This window comes from Sturnira hondurensis, unplaced genomic scaffold (assembly GCF_014824575.4).
Source record: "Sturnira hondurensis isolate 20B ecotype Veracruz unplaced genomic scaffold, ASM1482457v3 Scaffold0019978, whole genome shotgun sequence".
NCBI classification, from domain to species: Eukaryota; Metazoa; Chordata; class Mammalia; order Chiroptera; family Phyllostomidae; genus Sturnira; species Sturnira hondurensis.
Window position 1 is genome coordinate 748,289 of NW_028092609.1, and position 17,351 is coordinate 765,639.

Genomic DNA, 17,351 nt, shown 5'->3' on the forward strand with positions numbered 1-17,351 from the left:
CCCCGTCGGACTCCGACAGTTCCGCCGACTCCTTGGAGACCTGTCTGACTGCTCCGGCCGCAGGAGGGCATGAAGGGAAGATCTCTGGCAACACAGTGACTCTCCCCCAACCTCCTGCTCTAATCACATAGAGACGCACCCACTATACCTACACCGGCTGGAGTATCTCACAATCGGTTTACACACAGCCGAAGCAGGGCTGTGCGCAGGCTCTGACGGCCAGGAGGGAGCCCTCTCCAGAGCCGAAGGAAGGCGCATTGGCGCCACGGCATCCCTGGGTCTGTGGGACTGCACAGGGCTCTGGGGCTCTAAGGGGCTGGGGCCATCATGCCCACTTCGGGTGGGGAGACCTGGGGTTGAACACGCTGAAGAAAGGTGAACTAAAGCAGATTATAGGAATGCAGCCCAGACAGATAAGGACGTGGGAAATACCAAAGAGAGTCTAAGAGACATGGTAAATGGATGAGAAGGTCCCACACACACTGGACAGGAGTTCCAGGGGAAAACCTGAGGCAATGCAGTGGGGACAACGACCAAAGAATGAGAGCCGAGAACATTCTCAAGTCCGTGAGAGACACAAATCCTCAGAGTGAGACAGGAGGGTAAATAAACGGACATCTGCACCCAGGCACACTGCAGGAACACTGTAATCTAAATACAGAGAAGACCATAAAAGCAACCAGAAAATGGGAGAAAAAATGCCTTTTACAAAGTGTCAGTGTTAAACAGCAGACTTTCAGCAGCAAGAAGAGGGGCCGGACCCCAGGAACAACAGCGACAAGGTACTCGGAGGAAAGAGCTCAGACACAGATCCTTTCCTGGTAAATCTTCCTGAAGGAGTAAGGGGAAACGCACACTTTGAAAACGCAGTCTGCACTCATCACACACAGGGCCTCACTAAAGCCCCTCAGGAGACAGGGTCCAGAGACGAGGCTGAGACTGATGCAGCAGCGAGGAGCAGACACGCTGGCACACACGAGAACATCCAAAGGGGCGAGGCCACGTTAAAGAACAACAGTAGCAACTAATGCAGGTGCTGTCAGAAAGAGGCAGGGCCTGACCAGGTGGCTCAGTGGGTTGGGAGTCGTCCCATAAACCAAAAGGTTGCAGGTTCAATTCCCAGTCAGAGCACATACTAAGGTTGCAGTTTCGGTCCCTGGTCAGGGTGCATACAGGAGGCAACTGATCGATGTCTCTCTCTCATATGTATGTTCCTCTCTCTCTCTATCTCCCTCCTTTCCTCTCTCTCTAAAATCAATAAAAATATCCGTGAGTGAAGATTTTTAAAAAGAGGCAGGTTCAAAGCACTAGGCAACGGTAACATGTAAGTTAAAGGTGCTTGTTTAATTCATGACAGCAGAAGCACTGATTAACTTCGTGCTTTATCAGTTTAGAATATGCTAAAAATTTAAGGGTACTCTCTACAAGAACAGAAATATAATGTTTAAGTCTCAAGGCAGTGGAGAGAAAAAAAGAGTGGTAAGGAAAACTCAGACCCAAACTTGACCGAGAAGGACGAGAAAGGATGGCAGAGTGATGGAGGCTGAAGTAAAGTGGTAGGAGAGCCCTGAACAGCCGCCACAACAGATGGAAACAGACGAAACTTCACCATTACAAAGGCAAAGACGCTCATTTGGGAGTTCTGAAAGCACAGGTATTTGCTATTTTACAAGAAACACACCCAGAACATGACCACCAAAGGACAAAAGTAAAAGGCTGGGGAGAGATGTACCTGAGGGACACTGATCAGAAAAGGCTGTTACGGGCACTCTGGCACCGGGCGGGTGAGGTGGGGCTCGGAAGTCAGAGGCATGAAAAGGGTAACTCTTCGGGGATTAGCTGACCGGGAAGATGCGGGACACACAGCATTCACAGCTCACACCTTCTGCACCTGGGCACCCACCTTGCTATAGTCTCTTGTGCCCATCCCACCGGGCAGTCTGGGTGGGTGGGGTCAAGGGCACGACTCTGAAGACCCCGGGTCCCTGGCTAGACTGGGTCATCTGGACAGCCTGGAGTGGTGTCTTTGGCCCCCCATGCATCCACTCCAGCCCAGGTCAGAACCCCCTCCGCTCTGTCAGCCCCACAAGCCCGGGCTGTTTGTCACGTACATCTGCGTTCTCAGCACCTCCCCCAACGTCTGGCAGAGAGACGCACTTGATATGTATCCGTTAAACTCATAATTTGGAAAACTATGGAGACAATATGAAGAATGTCTGTAATATGCATTCCTATTTTACAAGCACAACATAAAACTGTAGATATACTTGGATTACAAATATGTAAAAATTATATATCTATATGAATACAAACAGAACAGAATGTGGGAAAATGAAAACAGTAAATTTGTTATGTAAGGTGGATGGTGATGCTTGCTTCTCATTTTTCTTATTACCATTAAACTATTAGTTGTATAATGTTGAAAATGAAATTTAAACTGTCCATATAACTTTCAGTTAATCCAAGAGAGTCACCCCTACAGAACCTCCCCGGGCACAGGCAGGATGGTAAAGCTGTTTGCTGCCCCACGGAAACACCCCAGGGCCAGACGCCCTTCCGCTTCGGAGGCCGCAGGCGGTGACTCCGAGTACAGGGGCTGAGGAGCGGGGCTGCAGGGAGGTGGGCCCGCTGGCCCGGCTTAGGGCTGCTCCCCCTCTCCCTTCCCCCAGGCAGCCCCGCGGTGCGCAGCAGCGACCCGAGTTTCACAGGACATCCTTTCCATCAGCCTCGGCGCCACTCCCCTGAGAAAAGTCCCTCGAGTCACCAGGACAGAGGACCAGGCCCCTGCGAGGCAGTGCCCCTCACCCAGAGTGAGGTCTGCAAACACCTCTTCCAACCAAAAGGAACAGGCTCCTTGGAGAAATGGCTGCCTCCAGGTCGGGGCAAGGGGTGCACCCGGGGCACTGCAGCGCTGTCCCGAAGGACGCCAGAGAGCTGCCGGGGGCTCTGAGGGTCACACCAGCAGGACTCAGGCCAACGCCAAAAGGTTCCCACTGGCCAAGATGGAATAGACTGCTTGTTGGTGAGAACAATTCTAATGGACTGAGACACGTCAAATAAGCTTATATCCATGAATTCATAATACTTATGTAAATATTTTTTAATCCTCACCTAAGGATATGTTTACTGATTTTAGAGAGAGGAAGGGAGAGAGAAAGATCAATTAGTTGCCCCGGGCCGTACACCCCGGCCGGGAATCGAACCTGCAACCTATGTATATGCCCTCACTGGGGATTGAACCTGCAACCTTCTGGTGTACAGGACAACACCCAACCCATTAAGCCACCTGGCCAGGGTCATAATAATATCTTTTTAAGAAAAAGTGCTCATCGTTCACTTTTGGAGGATGCTAGGAAACCAATTCATCTTGAAGATGTGTAAGTGAGGAGTGAGAACCAAGGACACCCCAGCCTTCTGTGTTAACAGTGTCTCACTGCCGCCACCTCCCCAGGGAGGGGGTTTCAGTACAGAGGGTTCTGACCAACAGAGGCAGAAACGGCCCAGAGTCACTCATCAGTGAGTCGCCACTGTACCCCCACCCCCGCCCCCGGCTGCTGACATCGTGAAAAGGAGACCACCTGTCCACACAGGCTCACCCCAGATTGAACCTGGGTCTGTGTACCTATCCACGCAGGGCTGGGGCTGGGGGCAGACAGGAGGACACATTCATGTCACTGTGGGGCAGTTGGTCAGATTTGTGTTGTAAGAAACTCCACGTAACAAACAGCCCAGACTTCTACGAAGGCCTCGCCGGGGAAACAGTCGGCAAAGGGAGAGGGGCCTAGAGATTGCAAAGACTTGTGGTGAGTCAGTCAGTTCAAAAGTACAAACCTTGTCTGGATCCTGACTCAAATAAACTATAAAAGAAAATATGAGACAATCAGTTAAATTTGAACCCTGACTGGATGTTTACTGTTATCCTCCACAATCCTGTGAGGTGTGAAAACAGTATTTTCACCATGTTTTTAAAAAGAATTCTTGCCCTGGCTGGTGTAGCTCAGTGGATTGAGCACAGGCCTGCGAACTACACGATCGGGGTTCGATTCCCAGTCAGGGCAGGGACTCATGAGAGGCAACCATACATTGATATTTCTCTCCTTCCCTTCCTCTCTAAAGATAAAATCTTTTAAAAAATCTAAAAAAAAAAAAAAGAATTCTTGTCTTTGAGAGACATGGTGAGGCCTTTTCAGGAAAACACAGTGTCCTGGACTTGTCCCCAGCCCTCTGGGGCAGAGGGAAAATGGCCAGGGTGGGCACAGAACACTGGGCTGCAGCTGACCACTGGGGCTGGCAGCAGGCCCCTTCCCTGATTCTCCTCACTGTCTCGTGCATTTGAAATTTTCAATAGCAAAAAGCCCAAAACATTAATAAAAAATAAATGAAGCTGTTCCTTATCCTCACAGTTGACGTTTGGGGAGGAAAGCGTCAAGGAAACAGTGGGGCTCTTACCTTTTCAATAGCTGGATGAAAGTTCTTCTTGGCAGTCGGTGTACAAAGGTGTCGAGGACGATCTTGAGGTAATTCAAAGACACGTACCCACACTGGGAGGGGTCCCCCGCACTCAGGGCTTTTTCAATCTTTTCACGGGACTTTGAAAACTGCGACGAGAGAGAATGGGAGTGTTGCCTCCTCGGCAACCGACTTCACCGAGCTTTTCAGCCATGTTATTTTTTTTTTTTGCCAAAATCCCTTCCCATTTTCCTCTTCGAAAAGTGATCAAAAAGGTTACCATGGCATGTGCTGAACCTCAAATGTTTAATTGATGAGCTTCTACACAACAGCGTCGCGACTCACAGCCACGCGAGTGGCAAGACAGACACGCTTCTCGGGGAAGGCAGAGCACGCTGCGGCCCCGCCGCGGACTTCAGAGCCGGGGTGCTGGGGTGGGGGCGCTGCCAGTTTGATACATCTTTCTTAATACACTTCGGAGCCCTCCCCTGCTGCAAGCCCGCCCTAGGCTCCCCCTGAGTAAGTCCAGGCGATCAAACAAAAAAGCTGGCAACATTTTATTAAAAACACAAGTAGCCTTTGTAGTAAGGAAAATTATTAATATAAGGATCGCATAAACAGTACACATTGGACATTTCTTTAATTATTCTTTTTTTGTTGATGGGGGAATTACAAAGAAATGGGGTGAACGCACTTTGCTTATGGGACTTCTAAAATGCAGTAAAGTAGGTTAACCACTGATTTTTATACGACTCATAAAAATACTATGAAGATTGGTTTTCTTTCCAGTGGTTTTCCTGCAGTTTATTACCAAGTAATAACAATATTCTCCGGTATTTCTAGCCCTCTCCACTCTGTCTGACTTCAGTTTTCCTGCTGGCTGGGGTAAGGTGAACGAAACAGCCACTGCCTTGGTACAAAAGGCGGCTGAGCCGCTGGAGCCTGGAACTACATGTACAGGAGTCTGGACCCACAAAAGTAACCAGGAGATTCATTAAGCTCCTTGGACTGTCCAAGAATACTGGAAATCCCTCAAGAAAGTCTTTAAAAAGACATAGAGACTCACGGAGCCCAAGCTTCTCAGAAAGCTGCGGAAAGTGAACCTGCAGTGCAGCTAAACTTGCACACCTCTCTTTCGGGGAGGCGGGGTGCCCAGGGGAGGCCCCATGGAGGCGAGTAGGCCTCGGGTGCTCACTGGATGCCGGAGTCCACTTGGGCCCTCCTACTCCAGGAATCTGCTTCAGGAAAGGGTTGCTGGTGGCAGCAGAAAAGGAGCAGGGAGTGAAACACAGCACCTTTGAGACAAGCATAACCTTTCAGGATTCTCATCATCACTGTTTACAATGAAGCAAAAGATAAAAATGCAAGCAATTCTGTAAAATATAAAAAAAGACGTGAAGGTGCCTGGAAGTCTCACTACCCATTTTCTACACAGTGCTCCCAGAACTCCCATGATAATCATATAAACACAAAATTTTATAAAATGGGATCAGCCCTGGCTGGTGCAGCTCAGTGGACTGAGTGCTGGCCCATGAACCAAAGCGTCCCCTGCTGGGTCACCAGTCAGGGCACATGCCCGGTTGCAGGCCAGGTCTCCAGTAGGGGGCGTGCGAGAGGCAACCGCACACTGATGTTTCTCTCCCTCTCTCTCTCCATTTCCCTCTCCCTAAAAATAAATACGTAAAATCTTTTTTAAAAAATGGGATCATGCTATACCTTCACGTTTGACAAATGCTTTTTCATTTAACAATATGTCGTGAATAGTTTCCCGTAAGAACCAGCATCTATCTCCATCACACTTTTCAGTGATGTATGGCGCGCCGTCGCGCTGTCTGTGGACGCCTGAAAGGTTCGCTCCTTTCCCACGGTTACACATTCAGTTTGTGTAAATATTTCCCTGATCCCCAATCTAAGTAAGGTCTCCCTGTTGTCCTCTCTCTTAACACCCGTCCTTTGCTGTCACGCCACTCAAGATGAGCTGTATTTATGACGGTGTGTGTGAGTCTGATTTTGTGTTTATTTGGTGCGCCTCTCCCTGAAGTTCAGGCACGCAGTCACCGTGACCTTCCCGTGAGAGCAGGGACTGTCCCCCTTTAGTTCACCACTAGTTACCTAGGATGAAAAACAATTTGGCATGCAGTAGGCACTCATTAAATGGTTGCTGAAAATGAATTTTTTAACAAAAAATGTTCCAAAGGAAGGTTGCAAAAAAACTATTCGACACACCAATTAAAAAACAAAACTCAGGAAAGTCACGATCACAGCTGAGTGGCACTCCGCCTGCCTCAGAGCGGTACGATTTAAAGCTCTGTGACGTCAAGGGCAGTAGGCACTCAGAACGCTAGACGTTCTTGCCCACGGCGGGAGGGGCATAAACACTCTGGAAACGGCTGGCACTGCCAAGGAAAACTGAGGGGCGAGCTCCCTGCACGCGGGCGAGTCATCTCGCACAGACGGGATTCCTGGGGAAGCTTTCACACGCGTACCAGAAGGTGTGCGCCACCCCACGTAAGGCAGTGCGTGTGCATGAGCACAAAGCAGGGAGCAACCAAGTGGCCGTCCCTGGGGGGCGTGTGGTTGGCGTAGGTTTAGACCGTGGAGCACTCTACAGCAGAGAAACCGGTAACACAGCTGTGTCCAGAGTAAGATGACTCCGCCCTAACCACACGGAGCAGGATGAAAGTAAGTGCGTTTCCAGCGCTGCAAACACACGCCAAAAAAAGAAAACAAGAAACAAGTATCAAGCAAAAGACAAAGAGCCCAGTGTGTGTGGAAACAGTAGAGAAACAACGCTATCACCTGTAAAGGTTTCGTGTCATTACATTAAAAGGAACTAAATAAAAATATAAATTAATTAAAGGAAAAGCTTGAAGACAAGATGGTAAAACGATAAAAGCGATGAGAAGGGATATTTCAAAGGTAAGAAAATAGAAAACAAAAGCAACATCATTACATGAAATAATAAATTAGAAACAGCAAGAATAAGCGACGGGGCTGAAACGAAAATGAACAGTAAAGGCACGGCCTCTGAAGTGGGCAAGGTGATGAAAGCAACTCCAGGAAGATGACGGCGATGGAGGACAGGCAAAGGTGATGGACAGGTGGGTGACCAGGAGGACCCCGAAGGAAGAACAGAGGGAAGACTGGCAGAGGGAGGGGGAGGGCGGAGGGAGGGAGATTCAGTGAATGAACAGGGAAACTTCCCCGGAATGAAAGAACTACTCTGTGCAGCAAAGAACCTGCTGGGCTCCAGGAAACTTGGACTAAGTGCGCCACGCCAACGCAGCCTACTTTTGCTTTTTAATTTCAAGGATCAAGAAGAAATACTTCAGGCATCTAGGCAGGGAAACAATTGCCTACAAGGGCAGGGAAAAATGAGCTGGCCTCAGGCTTCTTCTCAAGCATGCCCAGGGCCAGAGGACAACGGGGAAATGCAGCACTGGGGGCGGGGTGGAAAGGGAAGTAAGAGGGCAGAGCCAGACCCCGCCAAGTCTGTGCCCGAGTCAAAGAGCAAAAGGCAGCGAGTCTCCAAAATGAAAAACCAAGGGAAAGAGCGCCCACGAGCCTTCCTTAACGAAATTAGTAGACAGTGAAAGCAGCCAACCAGAGAATAAACCAGAACAAAGAACTCGGAAAGGGAGAAAGCGATGACAGTAAGCGCGGTGGTATCGATAAAAAGAAGGCAAAAGCAGCGGGGAAGCCCAGTAACAGGGCGCAGTGCCAACAGGAGTGCAAACAGCAGGCAACTGTGAGGGGCGGGAGGGCAGCAGGAAGCCCCGCAGAGCAGCCCTTGCTGTCTGCAGTCCCGAAGTCCTTCAAACCCTCCAGTCTCTCCAATCCCTCACGACTTCCTCAGTCTCTCCTCCTGCCTCCACGCCCTTCTGGGACCCAGCAACTCCTGAGCTGGTGGAATGTGTCCAAAGTTCAGAGGCGACTTCGGTTTCACTTGAGGACAGCGCTGTGGGCGAGGACTAGGGTTGAAATGCAGCTCCAGGGTCACCTCGGGCAAGTCCTCCAACCTCTTTGTGCCTCAGCTGCCCCAGCTGGGAACGAGGAGGGTAACAGACCCCTGGCAGGTAGGCGGCCCCCAAAACATTCAAACTCAACATGCCTTATTTGTAAAAAAAAAAAAAAAAGCGTAATTCTCTTCTTATAAAGTTGCTTCTTCCTGCATATCCACTCGCCCACCCACTGCGGCGGCCGTCCTCCTGCGTCTGAGAAGAGGGCCAGGCCTGCGATTATGTTCTCCGAGTGTTGCCTTTGATTATTGCTGGATAGTAGTAGGGTTTAAATCATTTTTTACTCCTTTCCTCTTTACACTTTTCAGAATTGCTCACATTGTTAACGGCCACGTGCTTTGTAATGCTCAGGTTTTCAGGAAAACAACAAATTCACAAACGACAACATAAAGTCTCACCGCCTGACCGAGTGTGCGGAGGCGCTCCCCGCCCCCACACCCTGACCGGCATCGGCTGTTCTTATGTTTCCCCGACAGCGCTCTTCCACAGTCTCAGAGTAATGGCTGTGAAAGTTCTACGTCTGTTGGCAGCAGCCATTATTTATCGCATTTCTGTGGCGCGTTTTTCTCCAAGTCCACCCTCTGCTCACGCAGAGCTTTGCGGCGTCTTCCCTCCAACGCAGTCAGATCCACCTGTCTTCCGCATGGCTTTCGGGCTGCACTTCACGTTTAATAATCTAAATGTCAAGATTAAAAATCTTTCACCCACATTACTTCTTTTAAATGTAAACAGTGGCTGCACACAGCATGTGCCTGGTGTGAAGAGTGTGGATCCCAGCTCCCCGCCGGTGGCAGCCCGCGGGCTATCCCGGCGATGAGCGGCTGCCCGGCCTCCTGCGATCGCCACACCCACCTGTGAAACGGGTCTTTATCCAGCCACAGCTCCATCAATTCCCATGCCCGGGGCCGTGCAGGCGCCAGGCTGTCTTCACTACTGTGCCTTTATAGACATTTTATATGCGATAGGACAAGTCCTCTAGCACAACTTTTAGAAGAAAAAAGTGCGCGTGTGTGTGTGTGTGTATTTATATATAATACACACACACACACACACATCTCTCTCTTCGCCTAGATGTAGGGAGATCAGGCATTAATAATGAATCTTCCAATCCGGGAACTAGAAAAGGCCTCTTTATTCATTCACATTTTTCTTTATTCTCTCAGTAAAGTTGTGTCGTGTTTTTATATAGCTGAAGTATTTTTTGTAAGCATTAGTGTGTGAGCTGTGCAGAGAAAACCCTTCATCAACGCCACCTCCCTGCCGTCAGGCCACTGCATTGCCATTACGAAGAGCGGGCGTGGGGGGTGGAGTCAGGGGCAGGGGGTGGAGTCAGGGGCGGAGTCAGGCCCAAAGCTGATTTCAGAAACCACGCTGGCCCTACGGGCCTCAGCTGCCGATCTCCCTTCCTGCGAGCTGTGCTCATGACCCCGGGGCCAGGGAAACACTCTCACCTCCTGGCAAAAGGTCTTCCCGATTTCGTCTAAGGGACGGTCTTCCCAGACACTTGCAGACAGATCTGAACTGGAGAGGTAGTCCCTTCTGGAGTTTCTGACTTGCTGATTCTCCCGGGAGACCTCTATCAAGACAGAAGAGCTTTAGTGTATCGGTACAGTCAAAGGTACATTTAAATATTAAAAGTTTCCTTTTCCTTGTAACTTGACTGGTAGAAACTGAGACCTGAATAAACCAAAACCATGATGAACTGTGGAATAAATGGTGTTGAAGGGACTAGATGAACACGTTAGAAAAAAAATAAAATTGATCTCCCTGCTATCTTATTCTTGGATAAAATTTGGAGTAAAATGTACACCAAGTAGAATAATAGAACTATAATAGAAGAAAATGAGGATGAATACTACATAATACACAATGGCTGAGTGAGAAGGCCTTTCTAACTAACACTTTAGAGCCAGAAATCATTGAAATAATGACTAGGTCTGACAACATATTTATTTTTGTTTGGTTAAACACACACACACAACAACAATGACAGAAAAATGAGTGGGAAAACTACTGTTACACACATGAGAAATACAGGCAATTTCCATGAGAAATACAGGCAATTTCCATAATACAGGAGTAGCTCTTACCAGTCAATAAAAATACACTCAGTAGAGCAATAGACCAACGTTATAAACAGGTAATTCACATAAAAAGGACTAAAAAAATCCAACAAATGTATGAAAAACTGCTCAAAGTCACTGGTAATTTTTAAAGTCTAATTAAAACAAGTTAACGTTTTTTCCCACTTGTTGAGTCGGCAGGGACTAAAGGGAGCGGTAAGGGAACCGGGGGCCGGAACTTGTGCAGAGAGAACCCGGACCCGAACGCCCCTTAGTCCCCTTCCAGAACTCGACAGCGCAGGGCTGAGAGGGCCACCCAACAGACCCGCCCCGGGAAGGGTGCGCTCTGCACCGTTGACAGGGGGAAGGAACTGACACAATTTCGGTGCTCGCGAACAGAGAGAGGGTTGGCTTTATAAATCATGGCTTGTCCGGTCTGTGAATACTACCCAGATATTTAGAACAAAGGCACCTGTCTCAATGAATGGATGTGGAAATTTTTCTTTGATATATAGTGTTTCGTGATCGAAAGGAAAAACTAGTATAATTTAATTCTCATTTTAACACTTTTCATATCTGCCTATGCATCCATCCACCCAGCCATCCATCCACTCATGCATCAGAAACAAAATCTGGGAGGATAATACGCCAACACGATTACAGTGGTGGGATTCAAGTGGAGGATTACAGGGGACTGTTATTCTGTGTTCCGTGTGTTTTCTGGCTTTTTTTTCAACAAGCATGCATTATTTTTATGATAAAAGATAATGAAATAAATCTAAAATACAGGCATTTCTTCCTCAACGCTGACTGCAAAGAATCACAAATGGTTTCCCAGATTTATTTCCTAACATGTCTGCAAATAAGCTTCACTCAAATGAAGCATACACTGGTAACTACTCAGCTGTAGTTAACAAACTGCCAGTCATCTGGAATTCTACTTCCTACCAAAAGAAAAAAAGGAAGGAAGGAAGGAAGGAAAGACAGAGGGAAGGAAGAGAGGGAGGGAGGGAGGAAGGGAGGGAGGCTGGAGGGGGTGGGTGTGGAGAGGCAAGGCCTCCACAGTGGAGTCTGGCAACACAATAAAATCCAAAGCCAGCCAGTCCTTCGGGACTCAACCCAGGATGCTGGGGCCTGGGCGGGCCGAGCATTGGGACGGGCTCTCAGAACAGCGGGCACAGCCTCACTGAGAGATACAGCGGGCACAGCCTCACTGAGAGATACAGCGGGCACAGCCTCACTGAGAGATACAGCGGGCACAGCCTCACTGAGAGATGAGGAAGCCACGCCCAAACCATGCTCTGCCTTGGCCACGCACTTGCTGACACCATCCTATGCCCCCTCCACTCTGGCGCCACTGGTACGCTGACGGACGCTCACAGGGAAGCGCACAGCACATCTAAAGAAACCCATGGGACTCCAGAACCGTCAAGCCAGGCCCCGTGAGGGGTGGGGGCGAAGGGCTATTGAAGGTCGAGACCTGCCCTCAGGAACCACCTCGTCGGCTGGCTGCAGACCTGACCGCACCTCATCCAGTTATACCAGGTTTCAGGGAAGCTTCGTCATTCCTGCCACCTCCCCATAGTCCCTAAATTTTCTCTGAAGGAGTCTTGCTCATTTTGTAATGGGGTGCAGAGCAGGGGTCCCCTGAAACCCTGCCAAACCTGGATTGGGGGAAGGAAAAAGTGGAAGATACGGTGGTTAAGATACTATGCATAACAATGACAAGCTGGTGGCTGTGTTGCTGCCCCAGGCAAAAGGTGTATGTGACTTTCTGGGTACAGTGACTCGAGACAGCCAGGGGAGGTGGATGCCCACCCGGATGTCCTGCGCATTATGGGTAACTTGCCCTAACTAAAGATGGCAGCTGAAAGAAGGTAAAAGATACGGGTAACTGGCAAAGCAGCGCATCACAGGAGGGGCTGGCTATGAGGTCACACAGGAAGGTCCGGGCCTCGAGGTTAAAATAACAGTGGGCTGACGGAGAAGGGGATTCCACCACCAGGCCTGGGATGGTGAGGAGGAGGAAGCTGTGCAGTCTGTAGCAAGGCAGCTGCCCCGCAGGCTGGAGGACGGGGTGTAAGGAGAGGGCTCGTGGAGGTGTGCGGGGAGCTGCCGAACCAAGCACGGGTTCGTGGGGGATGCTCAAAGCTGAACTGAACTGTGACTGGAAAGGCTGAGTCAGCCCGCTTCTCCGAAGGACGTACGGGGAAGCCACTCTCTTGGGATGTGTCCCTCCCTGGCCTCCACCACGATCCAGCGAAACACGGCACAAGCTTCCCAGGCCATTGCGTGGAGGCTGAGGACAACGCCCCCCAGATGCTGAATGAGGGAGCTGCTGTGAGAGGGTGGCGACCCCGAACCCCACAAGTGCACATTCCAGAGGGGGTAGAGACCTGTTTGTGCAGCTGGCTTAGGAACAGATGAGGACATGGGGAACTTCTGGGTGTGGTTGTGGATTAGAGCCTGTTAGGGAGCAGGGCAAGTGCTGGGTCCCGTGGGAGAGCAGGGCTCTGAGCAAGAGTGCTCCCGGCCCTCTTGCCCAGGGCTGGAATCCTGTAACTAAAACCTGTTCCCCTCAACACTCCCTGCTGGGTGGGCCATCCAGGCACCATGTGGATGAGACCCAGTCTGGTCGGTTACAATTTGAAATCGGTAGAGAGATACATGCCTCCTCACACGACCACATCAACACTGTAACTCAAACACAGAACCAGCATCACTCAGAACTGTCAGAAGTCAAGTTGAACGGAAGTCTGACAACCATGGAATAAAGAGACCACATCCATCCAGACTGGTAGGAGGACCACAGACACGGAGCGGGCTGGTCCCTCATGCATGTGTGGTGGACAAAAATTGGGGAGTGATGTCTTAGGAGCGAGGGGTCCCAGCCCCACCCAGGCCCCTCAGCCCAGGGTTTCAGTGCCAGGAAGGTAAATCCCTAATATTTCTGGCTGCAAAAACCAGCAAGAAATGAGTCAGTGGAAGAAACTTTTGGAGCCCTGAGTGGTTCCTCTTAAAGAACCCACACATGGACTCACCTACTCAGACTTGCTTCCTTTGAGGTCCAGCACTGGGGTAGCAGCGTGAAAGGCCAGTGGCACATGGGGAGAAACCGAACTGTCTGGCATCACAGTGAGCAGAGGCCACTGTCCCTTTTCTGAACCCTCCCCGCACAGGGCCAGCAAGCTGGTGCGCGTCTGAGACTGCACCAACCTGGATACCACTGTGTGGCCCGCCGTGGAGACCCCCAGGGACTCCACCCCACTCAACTCCTGGGTCCACCCAAGCTGCTTTCCTATATGAATGGCTGGTCTTGGTTCCTGCTCCACAGCTTCCTAAACCCCATCAAACAAGTAACAGTCGGCCTCAGGGAGCCCCAGGCCCGGCAGTAGCAGCAGCTTAGATTCAGAGCTTGGCTTTGCCTGGGAATCTCCAAGCACAAGGAGCAGCCACCTCAGATCACTTTACAGCTTAGGCAGGGTGCCTAAAGTGGGGGGTGACCTTGGCCTGCTGAAAGAAGGTAAAAGATCTGGGGGAGCTGAGGGAACCCCAGAGCCTGCGCACCCAGTGGACAGCTGCAGACCAGGTCAGAGCCCCACCACCTGGCCCTGCACAGCCAGTCCTCCACAGAGCGCAGAGGTTGGTGGTCAGTGGTCACAGCCAGTCCTCGCAGCTGTGCCCGGGTGTCTGGGAACAGCCCAGGCACAGTTGTACCCCAGTAAATCCCTGGGTTTACCTGGGGTACAGCCGTGTCTGGGTAAATCCCTCCTGATGATCTGCTAACAGCAACCAAGGCTTAACCACCAGAGGAGGATGCGCTCAGCCCACACGAAGGGCGCACCTCGAGTACCCAGCCTGGGTGATAGGGGACGCTGAGCCACTGGGCCCTACAGGACACTTACTATATTAGGCTATGCTGTCAAGACCTCGAGTCAAAGCAGCTCTATCTAATACATAGAAACAAACACAGGGAGGCTGCCAAAACAAGGAGACAAAGAAACATGGCCCAAATGAAAGAAAAGATCAAAACTCCAGAAAAAGAGCTAAATGAAATGGAGGTAAGCAATCTATCAGATGCAAAGTTCAAAACACTGTTTATAAGGAAGCCCAAGGAACTCAGTGAGGACCTCAGCAGCATAAAAAATTCCAGTAAGAAATGAAGGATACACTAATTGAAATAAAGAACAATTTACAGGGAAACAGTAGAGTAGATGACGCTGACATTCAGATCAATGATATGGAACCCAGGGAAGAAAAAAAACCCAGCACAACCAATCAGAACAAGAAAAAAGAATCCAAAAAAAATGAGGACAGTATAAGCAGCTTCTGGGACAACTTCAAAAGGTCCAACATTCACATCATAGGGATGTCAGAAGAAGAAAAGAGCAAGAAAATGGAAATCTGTTTGAAAACAGTGAAAGAAAACCTCCCTAACTTGAAGGAGATGGGCATGCAAGTCCAGGAAGCAGGGAGAGTCCCAAAAGAGACGGGGGCAAAGAGGCCCCCTCCAAGACACATCATAATTGAAATGCCAGAGGTTAAAGGTAAAGAGAGAATCTTAAAAGCAGCAGGAGGAAAGCAGTTAGTCACCTACAGGGGAGTCCCTGTGAGACCGTCAGCTGGGTTCTCAAAAGAAACTCTTCAGGCAAGAAAGGACTAGCAGGAAATATTCAAAGTCATGAAAAGTGGGGACCTACAGTCAAGATTGTTCTACCCAGCAAAGCTTTCATTTAGAATTGAAGAGCAAATAAAGAGCTTCCCAGACAAGAAAACACAAAAGGAGTTTATCATCACCAAATCGCTATTATATAAAATGTTAAAGGAACTTATTTAAGAAAAAGAAGATCAAAACTATGAACAATAAAATGGCAAAAAATACATGTCTATCAGCAATTCAATCTAAAAAGCAAACTAAGCAAATAAGAAGAACAGACAGAATCATGGATACGGACAGTTTTTTGATGGTTGCCAGATGTGAGGGGGTCTGGCGGAGAATGGGGGAAGCGGTGAGGGGATTGAGAAGTACGAACAGGCAGTCACAGAACAGCCAGGGGCATGTAAGTCCAGCGTAGGACACGGAGCAGCCAGAGAACTCACACACATGCTCCGCGGACATGGACAATGGTGGGGGGCCACCTGAGGGAGTGGGGGTGCCGGATAGACGAGGGCACAGGGAGAAAAATCAGGACAACTGGGATAGCATAATCAATAAAATATAATGAAAATAGAAGTTGTAGCAATGTGCGGTGCTTCTAGTGTCTGTGAAAGTACGATATATGACAGAAATACAACCAAAAGCAGGGAAGAAGAACTGGGCAGACACTGTCACGTCACACGACTCTGTGTAATATTGTTTACAAGTCGATTGTGATTAATTAAAGACGTACAATGGACTAAAATGCTCGCTTCTCCGAATTTCTTAAAATTATGCAAACCCTACAGGAAAAATGTCGAGGGGCAGGCAGGGGGATGGAGAAGGAAGGGGGGCGTAACGCAAAAAGGCAAAGATCCCATTTTGGAAGAAATCTAACTCGAGGTATGGAATCACTTTATAGAACTTCTTAACAAGATCATGAATTCAATAAAAGAATAAAAGCAGATAATAAAACAACAAAATGAGATGAAAAATAATATAGCAGACCAAAGGAAACACCATTATAGAAGCGATAAAGTAGACCCAGCGAGTAACAGAATATACTTCAGTGAAAATCGAATTACTGGTGCAGACAGAGGAGCCGAGATGACCCTCGAGAACACAGAGGGAAAAGCGAGCAAAGCCCAGTGAAAGACTGTAATTGACGTGGAGGACAAAGACGATCCAACACAAGGATAATGTGCATCCCTGAGGCTAAAAATCTGAAAAATGGAACAGAAGATATTAGAAAATACATACTATTATTACCCCCAAAAAAACCCTTGACATAAAGAAATAATTACATGGGCAAGTTGAAAATACACTGTGTGTCGGGAAATTGATACAGAAAGCTCAACACTAAGACATACCCAGCCACACTGCTGAAATTTGGGGGTACAGAACCCTTCAGGCAGCCAGGTCCAACCAGGGAGGAAATTGGGGGGAGCCCAGGACTTCTGCACATGCGTCCTTGGCAGCAGAAGGCAGTGGGTCAAAGTCCACAAGGGTCTGAAGGGGGGAAGTGTGACCTGCCCACGTGACATGCAGCCAAGACTTAGTCAACATTTTCCTCATTCTTCATTTCAATTTCTATTTTTCTGATACACTCAAGTAGAAATAAACACACAACATAGCATATAGAGTTCAGCCCCAAAACACCCCTTTTTATTACAAAATCCTAAGCATGTGATTCCGTAACACAACAGTATCACACTCAAGCACACCACATGGCATTGCAGGTGCAATGTTCCGGTTAAAACTGTGAGTTATCACACCCACGGGTATGCCCCACCAACCTCACTCAGGCAGTCTTACTTCTGCCGGACCCTGCACATGAACTTGTTCCTCCAATGTCTTTCTTCCCCTTTGTCCCTCCCCTGCACAGACTTGCACGGGAAGAGGCCAGAACTGAGGCTGATGGTGGTGGTTTATTTGTGGGGGGCCATACCCTTGCTCCTCTGCCCCTGTGCCCACCTCCCCTGGCTGTGGTGACTGTGAAGAAAGACAGATGCCTGGCATGGAACAAGCGCTCATTAAGTGGGGTCAACTATTACGGTAATCAACTTGGTACATAAACTTACTCAGGATGAAAACACTCCTCAGTCAGGCTAGATCCCCCCTTACCTCCCCCCTGGGCGAACCGCACGGCCCAGGCTTCCGGCCAACCTACCTAATCCCTTGGCA

At 49.2% G+C, this 17,351-nt stretch overlaps 1 protein-coding gene across 1 annotated transcript in view; it reads right to left on the reverse strand.

Moving 5' to 3' along the window:
* The window catches only part of EFCAB6 (EF-hand calcium binding domain 6), a 152,251-nt gene that overhangs the window by 86,247 nt on the left and 48,653 nt on the right, over positions 1–17,351 (reverse strand). The window contains exons 8-9 of the mRNA XM_037028488.1: positions 9,920–10,044; positions 4,450–4,598 (exon numbers count right to left, since the gene is read on the reverse strand). Coding sequence (XP_036884383.1) covers positions 4,450–4,598; positions 9,920–10,044 — 274 coding nt within the window. The remainder of the gene's footprint in view (positions 1–4,449; positions 4,599–9,919; positions 10,045–17,351) is intronic.